This window comes from Chiloscyllium plagiosum, chromosome 33, assembly GCF_004010195.1.
Source record: "Chiloscyllium plagiosum isolate BGI_BamShark_2017 chromosome 33, ASM401019v2, whole genome shotgun sequence".
Taxonomy (NCBI): Eukaryota; Metazoa; Chordata; class Chondrichthyes; order Orectolobiformes; family Hemiscylliidae; genus Chiloscyllium; species Chiloscyllium plagiosum.
This window is the reverse complement of record NC_057742.1, coordinates 17,014,820-17,039,506: the sequence shown is the minus strand read 5'-3', so window position 1 is coordinate 17,039,506 and position 24,687 is coordinate 17,014,820. Positions and strand designations below refer to the sequence as shown.

At 38.7% G+C, this 24,687-nt stretch overlaps 1 protein-coding gene across 3 annotated transcripts in view; it reads left to right on the top strand.

Moving 5' to 3' along the window:
• Positions 1 to 267: 267 nt before the first annotated feature.
• mpp3a (membrane palmitoylated protein 3a) overlaps positions 268 to 24,687 on the top strand; it is an 84,678-nt gene continuing 60,258 nt past the window's right edge. For 2 of the 3 annotated variants that reach the window (XM_043675047.1, XM_043675046.1), the window contains exons 1-4: positions 269 to 548; positions 13,337 to 13,431; positions 21,957 to 22,075; positions 22,547 to 22,624. In XM_043675047.1, coding sequence (XP_043530982.1) covers positions 13,407 to 13,431; positions 21,957 to 22,075; positions 22,547 to 22,624 — 222 coding nt within the window. In that variant the 5' untranslated portion in view covers positions 269 to 548; positions 13,337 to 13,406. Of the gene's footprint in view, positions 549 to 13,336; positions 13,432 to 21,956; positions 22,076 to 22,546; positions 22,625 to 24,687 lie in introns of all 3 variants that reach the window. The other variant, XM_043675048.1, reaches the window with a different exon arrangement.

The following is a 24,687-nucleotide window of genomic DNA, read 5'->3' as shown; positions in this document are numbered from 1 at the left end:
TTTAAATTGAAAAGCAGAATTATTACAAACCAATATTTTTTTTTAAATCCCCAATTCATAAAATAACCATCAAACACACTTCTTTCAGAAAAAAATCTGTAAATCTGTAACTGAAAAATAACAAGATAGATTCAAATACCAAATATAGACATCGACAAAATATGCATAAACACTCCTGAACTGAAACAGTTAATTAACTTCCTTTGTATTATAGACATGCTCAGTGCACAAGTACTTTGGATCACAAAGGGTTAATATTGGCTGCAAAAGTGCTAAACCTTACAGTAAGCAGCATAGGGTAGCAATGTTACAGTAGGCTCTGGTACAATCATTCAAATCGTGTCGTAACTAGCTGTTCTCACACCCACAGCCCTGGCACTTTCAAATGAGGCTTATGCCTGCCTTACTATTAGAAAACAGCAGAGCGATTCCACTAATTATCCAGAATGGTTACACAGAGGATTTATGCTACTTATATGGTGACTGTACGATGTACGTAGCTCATTGAAATCTCAGGCTGATCATTGCTGAAGCTACCACAGGCTCTTGTGAGTATCATGGTCTTATGCTTTCATTTTGATGATTCTTTGGAAGGCAGAATGCTACCAGAAATCGAGCAACCTGTGTTTGTATTTTGGCTGATCCTAAATACTACAGCTTGGTGATCAATTATGCAGTGGCATTGTTAAATGCTCTCAGAACCTAGCTGGCTGAGAATTGTGTTGCAACACATTAAATTCTATTAGGATGGAAGAGGGAGGACTCTAATGCAGCTGAGGGGGTTGTTTTAATTTCTTTGGTGTTAAAACCTGTAAGAAATAAATGATACAATCCAAGGAAATTCAGTTGGTGATTTGAAGTGAAAGATGGGAATAAATCCAATTTGAAATTGTTCAGCAATTTCCAGCTACATCTCTACTGTGCTAATAAAAATGCTTAAATGTGGTCAATTCTGGACTGGCAAGTATGTGATCATTGCTTTTTTTCCTTAAGGTGCCAACAGACACCATTATTTCCAAGGTTTAAACAAGTTCTGCTGTTGGCCTTTCTGCTGCATAATTCTATTAACTGTTGGCAATCTGTTTTTAAGCAACAATCCCAACTTACAGTACATTGGTCAACCGTGTATATATCTATATATATCTCGATATACTTTTCAAAAATAAGTCTGGCAAAAGCTGGCTAAAGGATGTAGTGAGCTTTCTTCATGCAAATAGGAATACTTCCTCAAGATGTTCTTTTAATTCAGCTTTAACTGCAGTCAGCATTATCAATTTAAAGCACAGATGTTTCAGAAAGATTACGAAGGAAAACCCGGCAATTATTGCATAAAAATCAGCATTTTCAAAAACTTTAATTTTCCAGAGATAGTGCAGTTTTGTAAATGTGTCCTTTATGATAAAAGGCAACATGTCCATAAAGGGTTTCAGATAACCTAAGCTGCTAAAAGTAGTAATTTTCCCAAATCATATCTGTTAATATATTGAATACAGTCCTGTTTAGATTCTTAAATTGATTTCCTTTTATTTTGGCACATTTCATGCTTCATGTCTCCTTTGGTAACTTGTCCTGGCTTCTGTAAAAAGCAGGATCACGGACCATCATCAAGAAAACCTATATATTATCTCTGAAGTGACCAGGAAGGTTGATGAGGGCCGAGGGGTAAATATAGTCTATATGGATTTCAGTAAGAACTTTGATAATGTTCTACATGGTAGGCTGCTCTGGAAGGTTAGATCGCATGGAATCCAGGGGGAGCTGATGAATTGGATAAATTGCTGGTAGGAAGCAGAGGGTAATGGTGGAAGGATGATTGGAGGCCTGTGACGAGTGGTATACCCCAAGGGTCGGTGCTGGGCTCATTGCTGTTTGTCATCGATATCAATGATTAGGATGGGAATGTGCATGGCATGATTAGTAAGTTTGCAGATGACACTAAAATAGGTGGTATCATGGACAGTGAGGCAGGTTATCGGAAATCGCAGCAGGACCTTGATCAGCTGGGGAAGTGAGCCAAGAAATGGCAAATGGAGTTTAATAAAGATAAGCATGAGGGCTTGCATTTTGGAAAGTCAAATCAAACTTGGAATTTCATAGTAATTGGTAGGGCCTTAAGGAATATAGTGGAACAGAGGGAGCTCGCAGTTCAGGTTCACGATTCTCTGAAAGTGGAGTCACAGGTAGATTGGGCAGTGAAGAAGGCTTTTGGCACTCTGGCCTTCATCAGTCAGGGCATTGAGTATAGAAGTTGGGAAGTTATGTTGCAGTTGTACAGGACGTTGGTGAGCCCACGCTTGGAGTATTGCGTTCAGTTTTGCTTATCTTGCTATGGGAAGGATGTTATTAAACTGGAAAGAGTGCAGAAGAAATTTACAAGGATGTTGCCAGGACTCAAGGGTCTGAGTTTTGGGAGAGGTTGTGCAAGTTAGGACTTCTTTCTTTAGGGCATAGGAGTCTGAGGGGGGATCTTATGGAAGTATATAAGATCACAAGAGGTATGGTTAGGCTGAATGCACTCAGTGTTTTTCCCAGGGTTGGGGAATCGAGAACGAGAGGGCATCAGTTTAAGGTTAGAGGGGAAAGAGTAAAAGGGAACAAGATGATTACAAGATGATTAGGGGTTTAGATAGGGTTTACCATGAGAACCTTTTTCCAACTATGGAGTCAGCTATTACGAGGGGGCATAGCTTTAAATTAAGGGGTGGTAGGTATAGGACAGATGTTAGGGGTGGAATGCCCTGCCAGTAGCAGTGGTGGACTCTCCCTCTTTATGGGCATTTAAATGGGCATTGGATAGGCATATGGAGGATTTTGGGCTAGTGTAGGTTAGATGGGCTTGGATCGGCGCAACATCGAGGGCCATAGGGCCTGTACTGCGTTGTATTTTTCTACTCTATGTTCTATGGAACCTGAGGGGCAACGTTTTTACACAGAGGGTGGTAAGTATATTGAATGAGCTGCCAGCAGAAGTGGTTGAGGCAAGTACATTAACAACATTTAAAAGTTATTTGGACAAATACATGGTTAGAAAATGATTAGAACGTTCTGGGCCAAATGCAGGTAAATGGGGTTAGTGTGGATAGCACAGACTAGTTTGGGCTGAAGGGCCTGTCTCTGTGCTGTAGGCATCTATTACTCTATCAAATGCCATTATGCACAGGCTGTCTCATCAGAAATTAACACATTTCAAAGTGCGTTTATACAACAATTTTTGCATTCCCATGAAATGACCTGACACCAAAATGGAAGTGATAGGAGACCTCATGGCAGAGGCTGTTTCACTGACCCTCCATCAGGGAAATGAGCAGTGCAATGCCAAACCTGGGTTTCTCTCGAGGTCTTCGCTGTAGGAGAATAGAACAATCTCACAGCAGCAGGAGAATGGTGCAGAGTAATGTTTCTATCACTCTATTTCAAAATAAAGCTCAGCCCAACTTCAGAAAAACAGTTCTTAATACCTATGCATTTGTGATCATGGACTTTTGTTTTGTAATGTTTATGTGAAAGATGCATTGCTCCAATCCATGTACTGTTTACCTTATCTGAATGAATTTTCCCAAGTTAACACCAAATTAGAGGTAATTTTGTGATGTGGGCATGCATCCAACCTCTCTTTGATATCATTTAATACATCACTTCTCAAACTTGCAAGGAACAAAACTGTAGTTAAAGACAAGACTTAAAGACAAGTCATGGGGTTGACTTTTATATAATGAAATGTTTAAGGAATCAACATACATGCTTGATTTGAGCCAATATAAAATACAAGCGAGCTGTTGAAATGGAAAAGCCAGCAATAGTGAAACAAGCTGTCTATTATTTACTTTATTTTATAACCTTATTATGAATTCTGTACATTTCATCTTCAGGGTTATACTTTAGTTCTGAAATTATTGGCTTTTCCTGAAAATCTACAGATGCCTGTTACACAAGGTATACAAAAATATACAGTTTGGTTTTTGTGTGTCCCTGGTGGTGGTGGAAGTAGGGGATGTAAAATGCAATGCACAGCCCATCCTTGGCCCCATCGCAATTTTACCACCGGCATGGTCAGCATTGGCCAACCTGCCATCAGCTAATCAATTGAACCCCTTAAAAGTGGGAAATCGACACCTACTTACAGGCACCATTGTGCCACTGATCAAAGTAAAGCAGCAGATGGGAGCAGCCTTCACCAGGTGGCCAGCCCTGTCAGGTTTCCCTGTGCGGGCTGGTGTTGGGTAAGGGTGACTATGTAACTGCTGCCAGGGTCTATTGCAGCCGTAATACCATTGGGTATTAATACTCCCTGATTCCTCTGAAATTTGTCTCTCAGATCCTCATCCCCACTCCTCTTTCTGACACCCAATACTTACAAAGTTTCAATGCATTTCTCAACACCCTTCAAGCCCTGAATGTAGTACTGATCATGGACACAGCAATACTGCCAGTACTCGGGCTTCTTTTCGGTAGGACTCCGAAGTTGGCCTTGTTGCCTCGACAAGCTGAAATATTGCTTTCAGCTAGCTGCAGAGGAGTTGTTCTGACCCAGGCAGGTACCCTCTGCCTTTTTTGCTTCCTATAATTGAGCCTTATGCATTTTTAACAAGGCCAAACATCATGCGGCTGACTTTTACATGAGCAAATATGGTATCTTTGGATGTTTTAGTCAATGAATTATTAACAGGTGTTTTCCAAACCATGCACCTAATTTGTAATGATAATGTTTATTCTGGGAACATTGAGTGCTCACATTTAAGCTTTCCACTACACATCTTGCAGAATGACAAAGTCTCGGGGTAATGTATTGAGATTCTTCATACTTGCTCATCAAATCTGGCTCGACCAGCAATTTTTGCCCATTCCTAATTGTACCCAGTGAGACACTTTCTTCAACCTCTGCAATATCTGAGGCATAGGGAGACCCTGTTAGGAAGGCAGTTTCAGAATTTTGACCCAGTGAATATATAGTTCCAAGTCAACATAGAGTGTGACTTGGAGGAAGTTCCCAGGCATCTACTGCCTTTGTGTTTGAAATAGTAGAGGTGATGGATTTGGAGCCTTTGTAAGTTATTACTGTTTATCTTGCTTGCTGCCCTTTGTATATCTGTGGTGAAGGGAGTGAAAGGTGAAAATGGACAATGTGGTAACAATCACTGTTTTGTCACGATATTGAGATTCTCGACTATTGTTGCAGTTGCTCTCATTCAAGCACTTGGAGAGTATTCCATCAGACCCCCAACTTGAGCTTTGTAGATGGTGGACAGGCTTTAGGGACAGGAGTTATTGACTGCAGGATTCCTAGTTTCCAACCTGCTCTTTAAGCCACTGTACTTATCTATCTTGTCTCGTTCAGTTACCAGTCAATGGTAACCCCCAGGACTTTGACAGTGGTGGACTTAGTGATGGTAATGCCATAGAATGTCAAGAAGAGAGAGTTGGAGATGTCACCACTTGAATGGTGAGAATGTTACTTCCCAAAATGGTTCACATAAAATCCCAATCAGCCAGATCATTTCATACTTTCAATCCCTGTACTGAATAAGCTGATACAAATCTAACATCAGTGAGAGTATACTGTGGTATCAATACAAAAGTTTGCACAGATGATTTCAAAATAAAGGGAAGCATGCTAGGTCCAATTGCAACAATATCTATTGGAATATTTCATTAAGAGAAAGGAAATGAATGGGTAGAAGGGTGTGATTTCAACCATGTCGCAAAATAATCCCATCCTTTTTATATGGATACCTTCCCTTTGTTTCAGTTATCTCAAAATGATAATATATCATTAAGTGTTATGCAAAATTCTCTATGTTGTCTTACGGTATAGATTCTAGATGAGACAGCTTCATACCTTTAAGACAGTTAAGGACATTACAATGTGAAATTTAGATATAAAAGATATCTGCTTCACCTTTAGTCAGTCATGGAGTTTACTCAGTTATGTGTATGTAATGTACAGTATCATCACTAAGCACATAACCCAGGCTGTGTGGTATTGTAGCCACATATATAATTAGTGTTGTAAATAAGCTTCAAAGTTTCTGTCTCACAAGAACCCAACTCTTCATGATGCATGTTCCATGGGCGAACATATAGTAAACCATAAAGTGCAACACCTTATTCAAATGAATAATTAAAAGCCACCATTTTGGACAGCTGGGCAAGTATTAACTTTACACTGGTGAAATCTTTATGAAATCATACTGTAAATATTTCCTTTCTTTATTTGACTGAAACATTGCTACCTTTTATTTTATTGAGGACCACTATCACAAAATGCAACTGCAAATGCCACTATATGTGAAACTGTTTAAGATCACCACAAACAGGAGAATTTGCTACCACTTTGTAATGTTATAGGATGATGACAGCAAAATGAAGAATTTAATCAGTATGATTAATTGATGCTGCTGACTTATTAAGCTGATCCTTGTTGGTGCTTGTTTACTTATTGCTTCTAGATAACCTTTAACAATAGGGGCAGCCGATGAATGTCAATGGGCCAATATTCTTATTAAGTAATGGGAGAATGTAACAAGTTTGAATTTAACCTTACAGTAAATAGTGTAAACATTTTGGAAACATGCTTAATGATGGTATTTGTGGGTCTACCTTTGATACATGGACTGCAGTGTGTCATGGATGCAGCTCATCACCACCATCTCAAGGGCAAGTAGGAATGGCCAATAAATGTTAGCCCAGCCAGTGACACCCAGGACCATGAATCAATTTTTAAAAATGAAATTGATGCAAAATACTATCAGACTGTATATTTGGAAGGGGCATGTTTGACATCATTTCAAATCATTGTTTGTTTTATTAATTACATTTTACTGAGAATCTATAACATGTCAATAATTCAAAAGAACATCTCATAACTGGTGCATGATTTCACAAAATGCTTGTGTGAATTTAGGTCAGAATACTTAAGGCAGCATGGAGAAGAGAAAGGATGTCTTCTTCTAACTGAAATGCTGCACAATATTTGGTTTAGCCACAGTAGGAACTGCTGTGATCTCTTTGCAAACAAATTGCTCTGGGGGTCAGTTGAGTATATCAGCAGAAACAGATCCACATTGTGCAGAGGCAGGGTAAAGGAAAACAAGTGACGTCCATCTGTGCCATCCTCGTCAATCTTAGCAATTGATTAAAGGATCCTGTAAATTACTCTTTGGGGGTGACCTTATATGTCAATTGTGGAAGAAAGCATGCACCAAGACAGCTAAGGAGGGTGAAGATGAAATAGAGATCATTATGTGTGGGTTCCTTCAAGCCTGAAGTGATCTAGTTTGGTTTAGGATGTGCATGTTTCAGGTCTAAATCGAAGGGTAGTTTATTGCACTATTCCCACTATTGACCGAGGATTAGGAGCACATTAGATGCTTCATTCCATCCCTGTAACCCTGCATTTCCCATGGCCAATCCACCTAACCCGCACATCTTTGGACAGTGGGAGGAAACCAGAGCACCCAAAGGAAAGCCAAGCAGACATAGGGAGAACATGCAAACTCCACACAGACAGTCGCCAGAGGGTGGAATTGAACTCATGTCCCTTCAGCTGTGAGGCAGCAGGGCTAACCACTGAGCCAATACTTTGCCTTTCACTCCAATGTAACTTCAGCAAAGTTCTGCAGGATTTACCTGTTTCTGTAGAATGTCCGACCTCATATTTATTTGTCGGTTACTTCTTTGGTCTTTTGTTTTTTTTGTGGCTATGTCCTGTTTTAGCATATTTTCTGAAAGTCCTATCTTCTTACATTTTGAATTTAAGTTCAATTTTTAAAAATCTGGAATTAAGAATCCACCAATGACCATGAAACCATTGCCAATTGTCAGAAAACCTCATCTAGCCCACTAATATCCTTCTGGGAAAGAAATCTCCCATCCTCATCTAGTATGGTCTACATGTGACTCCTGACCCATAGCAATGTGCTTGCCTCTCAACAGCCCTCTAAAATGGCCTGGCAAGCCACTCAGTCCAAAGACAGCTAGGGGCAAGCAATAAATACTCGTTTAGCTAGCAACAACCTCATCAGATTAAATAAGAAAAATACAATAAAAGCATTTGGTTTTATAAACTGGGCAGTCATTGTGCCTGTGAAGTATCTCTGTTCTACAGTACTGGTAAGGACCTTGAATCTCCAACGTCTATCCTACCTATTGTATTGGATTATCAGGTATGTCTTTTGTGGATTGATATCTTAAGAACTGAATAGATTTGATAGATCCCCTGTATAAGATTGATTCTCCTCTTATTAATATTGATCCAAGACCTCCACACTACTCACCAACTGAATGGCTTTCTCTAGAATTAGGAATTCATTGGACTAATAAATCTGACAAAGATACATCGGTAATGCTGATAACAATCTCTTCTGAATTTTGATTTTAAGTTATTGTAGTTGCATCTCTCCACTAGCCTCTAGAAATAATTTTTTAAAAATCTAGGATGCATCTGGATGTTGCATATTGTTTTGCTAAATTATGTCATTTCCAGAGTTTTATTCAGTCTGAGGATGAAATAATTGGCAAAAGTTTTCAAAACTTCTTTGAATTTGTCTCATGGTTCATTATCCTTGCCATGCAATAATGCAATCTGCTACACTCCCTCTCGTGTACTGTGTAGAAGTGTTATTTACTTGTTCAGCTTCTTAATCCAGTTCAGAAGCTATTCTAAAATTCAAGAATTGCCTTTCCCAGAAAGTCAAATTTTGCGTTCCATTTGGCCCATCTCTGAAATTAAATTTCCCTGACCATACTATTTCTGATACCATAGCTTCCTGGTGTGATTAGGTGTCTTATCATGATAACAGAACTTTATTCTGAGGTATTGGAGGTCATCCCATAATTTATTGGAGTACTGGAATGTTTTACCATTTTTAGCTGCAATGGAAGCTCTCTCACCTTTTGTGGCTGCTTGAATTCTTCAGGGTTACCAGCATGCTTTTTCCTTGGTTTTGCTTGAAATCCTACATTTCAACTTTTCCTAGTTGGCACTATCTACAAATTGTGCTCACTCTGCTAGGGCAAAGGTCCACCATTGCCATCACATGTGTGGGTTCCTCAAGCCTAAAGTAACCTATTATGGATTAGGAAACCTACCTTTTTTGTCTAACTAGAAGAGTCTTTTTGAATTAACTATGAAGTTTATTGCATTACTGCAAGCATTAGCCAGTTACATGAATATGATCTACATTACCACAAACAGTTGTTTGAAGCACACTGGCCTTCCTACCAATCCCCATGACATCTTCACAAGATGTTTACTGCAGTCAATCTAGGATTCGTCTTTTGACACCTCTGTACATAGGTGAAAAAAAATACATTGAATCACAAGGCATTGTTTTCATTTTTTGAAACAATAAATCAGAGCTTCATGAAGTATTTCAGCCAATGAAGTAATACTGAAGTGTAGGCACAGTTTTATTGGAGGGAATGCAACTAAAAGTGCTCCCACAAACAATAAGAACAACCGCATCAACTATTTTAGAAAGATTGAGTGAAGGTTAATATTGATCAGGGCTTGAGGGAGACATGCTCTGCTCTTCTTCGGAATAGTGTCATTAGATCTTTAACACTCACCAGAGTAAACAGAGAGATTTCAGTTTAACTGGAATATCAATGCAGATTGTTTGCGTAAATTACTGGATTGAAAAATGAACCCACAACCTTCTGGATCAGAGGCTACCCACTGAGCCACAGCTGGCATTTGGTGGATGTAATTGCGTGGGGACAATTCACAGGATCTTTGTACGGATGAAGTACAAAGTTGTAGATAGTGTATATGAATGTTGAAGATGGTGATTTTGTGTACAGGGCAGTTTATTGATAATTTTCATAATTCATAATTTTCAAAACCGTTAGAAGGCTTGAATCTATGACTGAATACCTCAGCCATTAATTCCTCTCTTTTAATTCCAATGCAATTAATGTAATTTATCATACTAATCAGCAAGAAATCTATGCCAGTTTTGCATTAGACCAGTCACAATTTCTCCATGGTAACAGATGGACATTCAATCTCCTGCCAGCAGGAAAGCACTCAAGCACATCAAATTTTCTGAGGCCATAACAACAATGAAGAATAGAAGAAATAGAGCGAAGGAAAAGGGGAATAAAAGAGATATGGAACCAGTACGACATATGCATGAGGTTTAGATTAAAATTTGTGTGGAGTATAAAGATCAGGAATGGCTAAGACTGAAAAGGTTGCATTTTCAAATCTAATTATTTGTCTTTAGATGAACTGTTCAACCTAATCTAAACTCCAGGTTAAAAAAAAAAGCCAAACTATCATAGATGTCAGCATATACATTGACCTTTGAAGTCCCAAAAAAATCCTTCCAAAAACAGGGGTCGACTTTATATTTTGAGTGTAAACGTGAACTGCTGGCATGGGTGTGGATGATCGCCATTTTAAAATATCATCGGCATTTAATTCAAAAGAGTGGGTGTGTCTTAAACTACTGCAATACAGCCCTACTGCCCTCACACAGTTATGAGGGAAGTAAGAGATACATTTGCAGGCTGAAAAATAAAGGTTCACTGCTATTATAATTCCAGTTGGTGCTACCACTGGGCAAGTGAGATTCGGAATGAAAGCTGGCCTGATTGATCTTATTATTTTAAATTCATTGAATCATAAGCACATAAGGCTGCAGATTCTCTTTAACAATGAATTGATCTCCTCTGGTTAATCCAAGAATACTGAAGCCTCCCTGGCAGAGAGAAGTTAACTCAGAGCAGCGATCAAAGCTGAGCTCTTCCTATTCAATATGCCTTGGTGCAAATTCTTCTCCTTTTCACAGTAAATGCAGCCTTCCCGGTTATATTCCCAGCCCAGGGATTAAAAATTAAGCACCGTGTTTTCAAAGAGCAAGCTTGAGTACAGTCTTAAAATTTTGCCTGATTAACATAACCGTGCAATAAATGTTTTCACTGCTCACAATATCTGGTTGAGCTTTTGATGTCAAAAAATGTCAGGTATTATGCATTGGTCAAACCATTGAACATGGATGTTTTGTGACTAGGTTTGGACTCAATGGGCCAAAGGTCTCTTTCCATGCTGTAAAGACTCTATGTAGATACATAACATTGAACATGTCAACAGTGGGCTTTCATGATAAATCCATTGGACACTGTTTTAAATGTGAACAATTATCCTGCAGATTTCAGAAGCACTGCACAGGATTCTGCCTTGGCCTTGGGATTTAGCCTTTGCCTTAGGACTTAATATTTGGTTCAAAAGTGAGGCTTCCTCCAAGCTCTGAACATGTTTTGCATTCTAATCCACAGATGCAGCCTGCTGCTGTAAGTAAGGGTCCTTAGAATCTGTATCAAGTCTCCTCGTCTACCACTGGGATACTGACTCCAGGGAGAAACTATGCTGAAAATTTCCAGTCAGATGTTAGTTGCTCTTACAATGAGTTTAATGAAATACCCAACACTTGCATGTGGATAGACCTTCCGCCCAATGCCCACCACCCCCCTCAGTTGAGGCCGTCCTCAAAATGGCTTGAGAGTGGGGTTTAATAATAAGAGCAAACTGTCAATGGCATGAAATAGAGCCCACCGACTTCCATCCCACTTTCTTGGCCTCCTGCCCACTGTCTGAGTCTCTGGCTCAGCCTGATATTGAATTATCATGATGAAGGTTACCGCAGCTTTGATCTCAAGTCTATGCTGAATTCATTGATCTCAGCTGGCATCAGTACCATTGGTTGAAACTGATATCAACTATTATGGACCAGCCCAAATCCCCTCAAGATTTATTAAGAGGATAGCCTAGACCTTACTCTTTTCTTATTTTAAAGGCAAATGCTAGGTGTTGCATTCCAGATGCAATTCGATTGGTCAAACTGCCAGACTTGAGGCAATACACACTTTATTCACACACTATAGCTAAAATACAACAAAATAAAGAAGGAATTGGAATAATTTAACTCTAACAGAATAATTGATTATTTAAGTACTAAACAGTAACTGTTCCAATATAGCAATATCCCATAAACACACCCTTTGCAAAGGCAAATTCAATAAAATTCATTAAAATAGTGAGTCTCAGTCTTTTCAATTATCCAGTCAAGGAGTAAAAAACATCTAGAGAAAACAGAGAGAGAGAGAGTAGCTGGGAAAGATGTCCTGCAGCTTCTAAACCCAGCTTCAAGACTCCAGCTACTGCTTCTAAAAAAGTAAAACTGCAAGTTCTGGCTCTGGGGGAGCTTAACCCCACTCATTCAGGCTGCTTATATTGTTCCAACTTTGACAGTAAAATCCCAAGGCCTCACAAGCTGTATACTTTATTGGCTTTGAAGCAGACTGCTCGCTATTTCTGTCTCAGCCTTTCTTCACAAATAGAAAGCAGAATTAAATACATCTCCTAAAGGCATAGTATCGGCACACATCACCCTTTTTCTAGTGAGGGGAATAGAAAAGTCAACCAAAGTGTCCTTTACTGAAAATTCTTCATTACTGTGACTGAAAAAACGAATACACTGGGAATACAGATGAACACAGGTAATGAAGTATTTGAAAAATCAGCTGATATTCAATGTTAAGGCTTCAATCATGAAGGAACATAGATGGAGAGCTATTGTTGGCTTAATAATGGTAACTGAAATGGTGATAGTACCTTCAGGGTAAAGAAAGAGAAAATTTAAGGGAAAATTGGGGCTTTAATTGGAAGGTTAATTGCATCAATGTAGCTGGCCTTGATCAAAACACAACATTATCAAAGAATGTTATTCATGTTTAAAGATTATCAAAATAATTGTCAGCATCTCAGCAATTGGAATCTTAATCTTCAGAATGACTTTTCAGGTCAATTGGCTCATAGTGATAATCTTTAAACAGAAATTGATTTACAGTTCCTGTTGTGTTTTGCTACCTTAAGATTTAATTTCCTTTCCAACTACCAGATATATGGTAGTAAGGTGTGTCAAAAGGAGTCTAAGTTGCTGTGGTAACACATATTTTTACATGCACCTACAGTTTGGAAATATGGCATGAGATAGGAGAGGAGCCAATATTGCTGACTGGGAATCTATCCCATTCTTACTACCTACCATTGGCACGTGTTTAATGATTTGTAAATTGATGATCAACTGCATTATGCAGATCCCTCCTTGGTCATAAAGTCCTCGTAACCTGGAGCTTCTAGCTCAGAAGTGGGCATGCTGTCCACTATGCATCAAGACCTCCACATACCCAGGTAGCAACTATTGGGAATTTGACAGTCAGAAATTCTACAGAATAAGAATTAATCTGGTACATTCAGTGGATTTCTATAAAACATTTTTTCAGTTTACCGTTTGAAAATGTACATTCTTATGATTTGCATTCTCTTCTGCAGGGGTTCGACTGAATGAAAAAAAAATCCTCAAAAATTGAAAGACTTGTTGTTTGGATCCAGCGTAGACACCATGCCAGTTCTGTCAACAGCAGCAGGTACAACAGGATGATTACACTTATGTGTGAATTAACTTGTCTGGATTAAACTCTGTCATTTATCCACCCAACCTTCCAACTTATCTGTAACCTGCTGTATCCTTTGACACCTTCCTTATTAACTACAATTGCACAACTTTCATGTCATCTGAAAACTTATGAATCAATCCATGCACCTTTCATCTAAATCATTAATGTATATTCCAAACAACAGATTCTAGTACTGTTCCTTGAGGAATGCCACTGGTTACAAACCTCTACTCAGAAAAATACTCTGTTTCCCTCTGTTTTCTATGACGAGTCAATTTTATGTTCAACTTACCAGCTCACCATGGATTTCATTTGACCTAATCTTCCATACCAGCCGACCACGAGGGATCTTGTCAAATATTTCAGTAAATTTCATGTAGACGATATCTACTATCCTTCCCTTCCCTCATCAATCATCTTCAACACTTCCTCAAAAACTAAGATTTGAGAAACAAGACCTCCCCCACATAAAGCCGTGCTAACTATCCCACATCAGTCAGCTGCGGCGATGCGGTAGACCTGAATCAATACTCCAGGTAGATTGACAGGAGTGGCGGTTGCTTTGATGGTGGCATGGTAGGCTGATGTGGGACTCCTGGAATGGACTGTGTAAGGAAAGCATGGCAAAGAGGAAGAGGAGGAGGAGGAGGAAGTGTGGTCCGAGCATGGCCAAGCATTTTTGAAATATTGTAATGTTTGACTTTTAGCTTTCTTTCTTTATTTCTACCTTGTTCTTAAGATGCTGTACCCAGGTACTTGTACCTAAGGTGCCACCTTGTGTGGCAACATAATACACTTTTCACATTACTCCTGTAATTTTGTACCTTAATACATGTGACAACAAAAGTCTAAATCTAATCTAAATCTAGTCATTTTTTCCCAAATGCAGATAAATCCTGTCCCTAAGAATCTTCTCTAATTTCTCTACCACTGATGTAAAGGCTCACCAGCCTATAATGTCCTGGATTATCCCTGTTGCCCTTCTTAAACAAAGGAACAACGTTGTCTATTGCCCAATCTTCCTGAATCTCTCCTGTGGCTAAGGAGGATAAAAAGGCATATTTTGAAGCCCCAGCAATCTCCTCCTTTGCCTCCCTTAGTTTTCTGGAATAGATCTCATCACATTCTGGGAACACATCCTCCTTCTTCTCATTATCAACACACGCCTCCCTAATTTTACCATCATCCATTCCCTTTTCCTTGGTGAATACCAATGCAAAATGTTCATTAAGGACCTCAGCCACTTCTTCTGGCTCCATGCATAAATGGCCTCCTTTGTGCTTGAGTGGACCTACTCTTTCTCTAGCTAACCTCTTGCTCCTAATATAAAATGCCTTTAGATTCTCCTTAATCCTACTTGCTAAGGACACTTCATGGCCTCTTTCAGCTCTCCTAATTCCTTGCATAAGTCATTTCCTGCTTCATTTATATTCCTCATGACTTTGTCTGATTCCAGTTTCCTAAATCTTACTTATGCTTCTTTTTTTAATTTTTGACTCAACTTTCAACATTTCTTGTCATCCAAGGTTCCCAAATCTTGCCAACTGTATCTTTCATCTTCACAGGAACATGTTGGTCCGACCTCTGATCAACTGGCCTTTAAAAAGACTCCCACATATCAGATATGGATTTACCCTCAAACAGCCTCCCCGAGTCTAATTTCTCCAGTTCTAGACTAACACTATTTTAATGAGTCTTTCCCAATTTAGCACTTTCACCTGAGAACCAGTTTGATCCTTATTCATTACTCTCTTCAAACTTACAGAATTATGGTCACTGTTCCCAAAACATTCTCCTACTGAAACTTCAATCATCTGGCCAGGCCCAGTACAGCCCATTCCTCATTCAGACTATTTAGATATTGCTTCAAGAAACCCTCCTGAATGAACTGAACAAATTTTGCCCCATCTAAGCCCCTGGCACTAAAGGATTCCAAGTAATATTGGGAAAGGTGATGGAGAGATGTTGGTCAGAGAACATGATGGTGTGGCAAGCATACTTTTTCACACAGAACCCAGATGTTGTGCAAAGCAGTCGCTCGGTCTGCACTTCATCTCCCCTGTGTAGAAGAGATCACATTGTGAGCAGCAAATACAGTAGAGTACATTGAGTGAGGCGCACATAAATCACTGCTTTACCTGGAAGGTCTATCTGGAGCTATGGATAGAGGAGGCAAACGGACAGGTGTTACACCTTCTGCAATTGCAAGGGAAGGTGCCATGGGAGGTGTTGGGTCTGGAGGAGAAGTGAACTGGAGGAAACAGTCTCTGGGGAAGGCTGACAGCAGAGGTGAAGGGAATATGTGTCCGGTGGTGCCATCCTGCTAGGAATGGCAGAACTGGCGTCATATGAACTACTTTTTCTTCTACTTTTCTTCTACTTTTTCTTCTTCTGACAGTAGTACTGATTTGTTAGCAACTTTCTTGCTAACTTCATCTAGATGCTGGGACATGCTGAGGTTAATTTTCAGCTGTGCTCTAGAAAGTATTCACAGTACTAGCATTGTGAGATGAATGTCTGTTATATTTCAGTTTGATCACCTGTACCAGACCATCATCAACAGCTTTACACTGACAGTAAAATGATAATTATGTGCAGCGATTGAGTGATTAATTGACCATTGAGCAATATGCCTAGTTTAATGTGGTCCTCAGTCAGAATTCCCACACTTGTGGCTTAGCATCACTGGATAAATGCAGGCGCAAAGAAGGACAATTTTGGCACCTCCATATTAACATTTCAACCTCACTGACTCATTTACTAAACAGTTAAGACAGACTGAAAATATTATTTTGAAGGATTTGAATGTATATACCATGATGCCCCAATGTGTATTCCAACTGATGGATTACTTCTAAAATGTAATCAATCATTGTTATTGAGGTTCACCTGAACATAACAAGATCCTACATAAAAAACAGAGATAATTAGCTAAATAGCCAGTTTTTAGTCAAATTACTAGTAGAGTTTAAGTTTGAAGTATCTTTTTAGAGATACAGTAATGCAGACCTAATGCAGAAATTCCTCACGAATGAATGTGTACCGAGGTCCATTATGAAGCATAACCCCACAGACCTAATTCTGCTATCACAGACACTGAAACAGCACAATGGACATGGCTAACCGATAACATAATGCCTGTGATGAAAGCAAATCATCAAAGATAGAAAGAACTGTGCACTTTCAAAGTTAAAAGATTATGCCATAGATTAAAACACAAGTTCAAGGTTAAAATAAAATCTGAATTCAGAAACACTAAAAGACAAACTTTAACTTCAGATTTATGAAAACCTCATTCAGACATTTGTCCTCAATGAGTTGTCAGATGAGAGTAATTAAATCAGCCAATTAATGAAGTACAAGAGTAGAGGTCAAAAGGCAATGACTACAATAGTCCCAAGTGACTAATTCATTTTTCAACTGCATATATAACTGTTTAAGTATGATCTGATTGAATGCAAGAAGTCCAACATTTCCATTTTTAGAAACGTATTAACTCTTTTAGGATAGAATTTTGTAATTACAAAAGTAGAAGAATATTCAGAAAGGATTACTATAAAGAATTAATATTTCACAATGTCAGAAGATATTAATCTGAAAATGAACTCTAAAATTACATTTGATGCAGAAATGCAGTTTTGCCTCAACACTATCTCGAACGCATTAGAGTACTTGAGAGTTTAAATTAATAGCAAACAGCAATTTCAGTTTTAAAGGTCAGCTACACAAATTAACTTTGTTAAGTTATAATCTTGATTTTGCGATGGGATTTTCAATTTCTGCTGCCTTATCTGATATTTGCTTGGATTTTATTCAATTGGTTGATCTTAGCTGGGTAGCAGCAAACACCATTATAAATGCAACTGAAATAATCAAGGCAAATGAAGACTGTTTGGTGACCTAATTTGAGTCTATTTCTAAACTGCCATTTGTACTGAAGATAAAGTGTCACATTTTGCTATCCCTTTGTAGCTTACACACTTTACAGCATCCAATCTCTGCCATGCATGTCTACCTAAAATAAAATGTTCCACAGGCTTGAAATGTGTACATTGTCTCTCACCAGATGCTTGAAATGTGTACATTGTCTCTCACCAGATGGATAAATAATTGAGTTTATGACACAGGCTAGCTTTAACCAAAACAAATCTGTCAGACAATTCACCAAAAATGTTTCTCATTGTAGGCACTCAGTGTAAACACTGAAGGATCACAAGGCTGCTGGCATGGTTGGATTTAATCTAAAATACTTCTGTCTATAAGTATCAAGAAACAATTTGAGTAATAGAATTCTACCAGGGACTTTTCAAGTTCTTACCTTTCTGTGTAGTCCTAATACCTCATGTCAGCCTTGGTTCACTGTAGGCATTCTTACAATGTCAGAAGGTCATGACAACAACCTCTGTAGTATAAGTGGTTACTGGGTGATGAATGAGATAGAGTATACCTCATCACAGGAAGTGATTACATGACCTTGCTCTCTCAGCCTCATGGAAAGATGATGTCTAAGTTAGATATTGGTATTGCTAGTTATGTTCTTTAATGAAAGTTGATTTTTTTCACCCTACAGCAGAGTTTGTAGATATTCCTTAGCAACGCAAGACCATGAGTATTATAATAGAGCTGGTTGTTGCTTTAAGTCCAACTTCAGACCCTTGAGCAAACAATATATATTGGCACACGAGGTGCTGCCTTTTAAATGAGATTTTAAACCAAACCTGAACCACTACAGTTGATGAGTGTACAGGACCATGACCCTACCTGAAGAGAAGCAGGGGATTTATGTTGCCAATATTTCTTCTTGTGCCTGAGATATGCTAATGTTATAAAAAGTGCTACACAATTGTAAGTTTGTTGTTTTAATATGTTTACAACATATAGTTATAGAAGGAAACAATACAGCAATAAATTTGAAAGAAGCAGTTCATGTTACAAAGATATGCATTCATTGGATATTATGACATGGGGTGAGCAATAGAAACAGTAGTAATTAGATTAGATTAGATTAGATTCCTTACAGTGTGGAAACAGGCCTTTCGGCCCAACAAGTCCACACTGACCCTCCGAAGAGTAACCCACCCAGTACATCCTCTGATTGATGTACCTAACACTGATGCAGTTCTGTAAGTTTCTCCCCACAATCTCAGCTAAAGTCATTGCTAATAACTTGAAGTGAAGTATTGAATTGGAGTGACTAGTGCCACTGATTGCCTTGACCATAAAAAGGCACCATCATCCCACTCAGGGTCGTACAGACATAAGCGAATAAACAGCCACCTCAATCACAGCCGACTACAATGTCACCATACTCCGTGAGCTAGTGATGCTGCTACATGTGATGAATTTATCTCATGTGATGTTTATATACATTAAAAAATCTGCAGAAAATCTCTACACTGTCTCTTTTTTGTTGAGACTAAATTTCGCTATTGCCAAAGCAATGTTTGTAAGAGAATCTGGTCCAGTGAAGAGAGCAGTAAGTTTGGGTTCAGTTATAATAAATGGTAAACTTAACGTGAAAATGATGCATTCCTTGATTCAGAGGGTGACTTAAAGTCCATCTAATACACTGAATTGCATTACTCATTTTTTGGATTGTGAACTCAGTGTAAATTTGATGAAGTCACAAATGAAAATGCAGCATCACCATCAACTTCTGTAACTGAACTGTAATTAACATAGAGCTTATATCACAAAGTACTTTTTATTTCGTCAGAACATCTGAAAGCAGTTCACAGTCAATGATGTGTATTGTCGGTAAATATAATTCATATCCAGCAAGATCTGACAAACCACTTTGAAATAAATGGCCAGATAATTTGTTTTATTGGCCTTGGTTGAGAGATAAATGTTGGATTCAATAAATGTTGTGAGGTAAGCCCTAATGTTATGAGATTCAATCAGTGCAGAGAAAATGTTAACACTGGAGGTACTTGTTTTCATTTATTTATGAAGTGTTATTCAAAGCTCTTTAGTTGTTAGTAACAAAAGATAAGCAGCTATTGTAATGAAGAGTAAGAATTTGATGGGAAATGCAACATAATTTCCTTGAGTTATAGGATTTAAGAATGAAGGCATTGGAATGGACCCATTGTACAATTCTTGTTGATAATTGTTCTTCTTAGAGCAAAGGACAAGAATAGATTTGATGGAAGTCTTTAAGACTCTGAAGGATTTGTACAGAAAAAGCAAAGAGAAACTTCTTCCATGAAGGATTGATAACCAGTGGGCAATTTTATGTTGAATGGCAAATGAACCGGAGGTGATATGAGGAAATATTATTTTGCACAACAATGAATTAGGTCTTGGAATACATTGCAAGGTTGGAACTGATTTTTCAAGAGGATTGAATAGCCACTTGAAGATGAAAACTGCCAGAATATGGGTTAGAACTGGGTATACTTAAACAAATAGCTCTTCAGAAAGAACCTACTAAGACTTAATAAGCCAAATGTCTTCTTTCTGTGCTGCTAAATTGTTTCAATAATCATATTCAATGTAAATCAGGCAGCACAATGAATAAAACAGTTGCTGGAGACTGGCAACATACTGGAAGGTATAGAATAGTAAAATCTAAATAGGGATAATTCATATTACTTAAAACATCCACTTTTGCTTTAGAAATACATATGACGCAAAAGGAGCACTTTAGTGATTGTATTGTTTTGCTCTAAAGAAAGAATATATTCTATTGAATTATCATTAATTAAGGAATGTTAGTAGGTGAGGTCAGAAACTTTTTATTACATTCATTCTTGGGAAGGGGCATCGCTGGCTGAGTCAGCACTTATTGCCCATCTCTCGTTGCCATTGAGAAGATGGTGGTGAGCTCTTTTTGTGAGCTGCTACAGCCCATCTGCCACATATCATGATGGTGGCTTTTCTCAATGTGAAGCTGGGACATCACCTCCATAAGGACTGTACAGTGGTCACTCTTACTGATACTGGGAGAAATTGAGGACTGCAGATGCTTGGAGTTCAGAATTGAAAAGTGTGATATTGGAAAAGCACAGCAGGTCAGGCAGCATCCAAGGAACAGGGGAGTCAATGTTTCGGGCATGGGTCCTTCATCAGGAATCCTGCTATGGATAGGTGCATCTGTGGCAGACAAATTGGGGAGAATGAGGTCAAGTATGTTCTTCCCTCTTGTTGGTTCACTTACAATTTTCTGCAGATCCAGTCTGGAAACTACATCATTTAGGACTCAACCAGATCAGCCAGTAGTAGTGCTGGTGAGCCACTGTTAGTAACAATAGAAGCACTCCCCCCAGAATATATTCTGTGCTATTGCCACATTCAGTGCTTCCTTCAAATGCTGTTCAACATGGATGAGCACAGAGTCATCAGCTAGGAGTGGGCAGTATGTGATAATCAGCAGAACGTTTCCTTGCTCATGTTTGACCTGATGCCTTGAGACTTCATGGAATCAAAAGTCAATATTGAGGGCTCTAAAAGCAGCTCAGTCCCAACAGTATACCACGGTGCTGCCACTTCTGCTGAGTCTGTCCTGCCATTGAGACAGAACATACCCAGGGATTGTGATGATGGTGTCTGGGACATGAGTGTGAATATGTCAGGATGTTGCTCCAGCAGTCAGTGGGACTGCTCCCCCAATTTTGGTCTGGGCCCCAAATGTTAGTATGGAGGCTGTTGCATATTTAACAGGTAAAAACAATGACTGCAGATGCTGGAAACCAGATTCTGGATCAGTGGTGCTGGAAGACCACAACAATTCAGGCAGCATTCTCCTGGCTGACCTCATTACAATCACTACAAAAGTAAAGTCTAAGTTTGATGTGTTTGCCCCTGTATTACATTTCTATGACTCACTAAGCATTTTGCTTTGATTATTTGGACCTCTTAATCAAAGAAAATATTGGATCAATCAATACACTTCTGGTTCATCGGCAGCCGGTTCGTAAAACTTTTGCTGTATTTCTACCAAATATTAAACAAATCAAGTTTTCCAGATTCCTTCAATTCCTTCAAGTCATAGTAAACGTGAAACTTCTTCATAATAGAGTGATGATAATTTGCTGTTGAACAATGTCCAGGAATGGGCAAGAATCAAAAAAGGATAATTGGTTTTCTCTCTGGGATGGCTTAAGAAATGCCCTTCGCTGATAGTGATTTTCATTACTTCAGTTCTTTCTTACTAACCATACACAATCTAGCAGAAGAGAATTGATGAACATCAGTGTTACTACAAGGATTGTGGTTCATAAGTGTTTAAAACCAAAATATGTCTGAAATGCAACAGCCTAATAAGTGAAGAAATGTTACGTTAACCTTTGAGGGCAAATGTGCAAGTGTATATCCCTCAGACTGCAGTGATAGGCAAAGATTCAAAGTTCTTTACTCAGCATACTCAATAGCAAAACATTTGAAAGACCTCCCAACATTCGAGAAATCAATGTTAAACACCAGGCAGCCCCTCTGCATTGTGGTGATTTCTATTATAGTCCATGTATATCATTGTAGTGTTTTCTGTGCAGGATTGCATGAAATATTGGCTCTTCTGACAGCACAGCTAAGACCAGATGCCAATCTCACAGCAGAAATTGGTTTCCTGACAGAAGTCTTCAGCGAACATAGTTTCAACTCACTCATGAAGGTATAATATTGTATATTGTGCAGACATTGTACTAAACCTTAATGACGTTGTACTGTGAAATAAAACATCCTGCTTACCCTGGCTTCAGTGAGAGGTTATTAATATTCAATATTTGAAAATAGATGGCGATCCCATTAAAGAACTTGGTTGGCATTTATTTCATACAACCTGAATTAAAGTGTAATATTGATGGCAATGTATTGTAAATTGAAAACCGTAACCATTAGATTTAATAGCTTCTGTTGTTACCTAATTTTAACCTGTTTTAGTTCCAAGTTTGTTTTTGCATACCTCGACAATATTACTTGTTTCATCACTAAATGCTGCAGAATGCCAATTTTATAACGGAGCATCTGGTGGAAAATTGACCTCTGACGCCTGACTGTTTTATTTGCAGTTTACTTAATCATAGTGGACAGTAAATAGTGGACAGAGTAAAAGTTGAGTAACTAGTCTCTGCTTCCATTACAGATTCATCAGAAGCTGCAGCAATTTGTTAGACAAGGACCAACTCCTGCCCTACACAGTGCAGCAGCTTTAGCCGAGGATGTAAGTAAGCCAGCTCAACAACAGAAATCCATTCATCATCAGTATAACATTGTTCATTTGATTGCATTGCAAATAACTGATTCACATGGGGTTAGAATCAGGGAATTAGAAGCCCAACAGGGTGGAAGCAGGTCATTTGGCCATCGGGTCCACACCGAAGAACATCCCACCCAGACCGGCCACCCAACCCTATTACTGTAACCCTGCATTTCCTATGGCCAATCCACCTGACCTGCACATCTTTCGACTATGGCTAGAAACTGGAGCACCCAAAGAAAACGCCTGCAGACATGGGGAGAATGTGCAAACTCCACGCAGTCACCCAAGGGTTGATTAGTTCAGTTGGCTGGACATCTGGTTAGTGGTCAAGATTAGAGTGGTACTGGAAAAGCACAGCAGCTCAGGCAGCATCTGAGGAGCAGGAAAATCAATGTTTCAGGCACAAATCCTTCATCAGGAAGACTTTTCCAGTCAATTTTCCTCCTTCTCAGATGTTGCCTGACCTGCTGTGCTTTTCCAGCACCATTCTAATCTTGACTCTAATCTCCAGCATCTGCAGTACCCACTTCTGCCTACCTGGTTAGTGGTGCCAATGGTAGGGTTCAATTCCTGCATGGGCTGAGAGGAATTTCTTTCTACATATATTTGTATGAAATACAGACATCACTAGGAAGGGCTTTCCCTAGTTGCCCTTGTTTATATCTCTAGGCCATTTCAGAGGGCATTTAAGAGTTAACTCCATTACTGTAGACCTGTAGTCACGTGTAGGCCACAGGATTTTCTTCCCCCATGGCATTAGTGAACAAGAAAGGTTTTTACAACAGTCACCATCAGTCCAACCTTTAATTCCAGAATTTTTATTGAATTCAAATTCCACCATCTTCTATGATGGGAATTAAACCAATGTTCCCAGAAGATCAGCTTCACTCTTTGGGTTACTAGTCCAGTGACATTACAACCTCAACATCTCCTCTCCACTTTGAATTTAAAAGGATAATTCCTTTATAGTGTCAGAGTATACTCTGCAATCTATTTACCAATGGTAAGTGGGATGTAACATCATTAATAGCAGACTAAGCAGACACATTGTATTGTTGGCAATGCTAAGGATATATAGGCAAAATTAAGCTGCCCTTGGTCATTCTTGCTCCTCAATCTAATGAAAACAGTTAGAAAAGTATCAAGTCTATTTTCTCAATACTCATTAAAGCATAGTGACCATATTTATGAGTCTCAATGAGCGAAGAGTGGAAATTTGATGATATTTGTAGCAAATTATGCAATGCTCGTAAAAATGTCTTTAAAATGCAATTTCATCTGCCCTAAATAATTTAACAACGAAAGGAGTCCATAAGGGAGAGACTAAGTAAACAGAGAATATGTAGAGTTTTGAAATCAAATTTGAGACAGATTGAGGGCAGAGCTGAGTCATCATTTAGATAATATAATTCCCAGGGTAGCTGAATACTCGTTTTCTTTTGGATCAGAACTTTGAATAATAAGAAAGCCTGAGGAAAGAAGAATATTGTGAAAAGAATATGGAAAGCACGTTTAGCAAGAGAGAGCAATTAAATTATTCAATAAATGGCAAGTTGAATGAAATGCTTAATGACTGAAAGCATTGATTTCATTGATCCAAGGTTTCATTCCATTGTTTCTAGTGAACTAAATAATGCAAGATTATCAGCTTTTTACTGGGCAGTTTGTCCATCTGCTTGTACTTACGCCTGACAAGTGATCTCATATCCTGTTATGTCATACTCCTCTGCCTTGCACCACACTTGCACATCCACTGTAGCTTGTCTTCAACCACTCTCTGATGTCAATCATCTTTATTCGCCTAAGTCAACACATCTTTCTGTTAGTCACCACTAAGAGACATCTCTGTAGATTTTTAACTCTGATCAAATGGCCAAATTACTGACATTTACTTTTCCGAACATCATTTTTGCTGTTGCAATTTCAAACACCTCTTCACTTGCCCTCTATTATCTGTACAAGAATTTGAAACATTTCAAAGGCATCTATTTCATTTCCCAGATCTTTACTTATTCTCCAGGGTA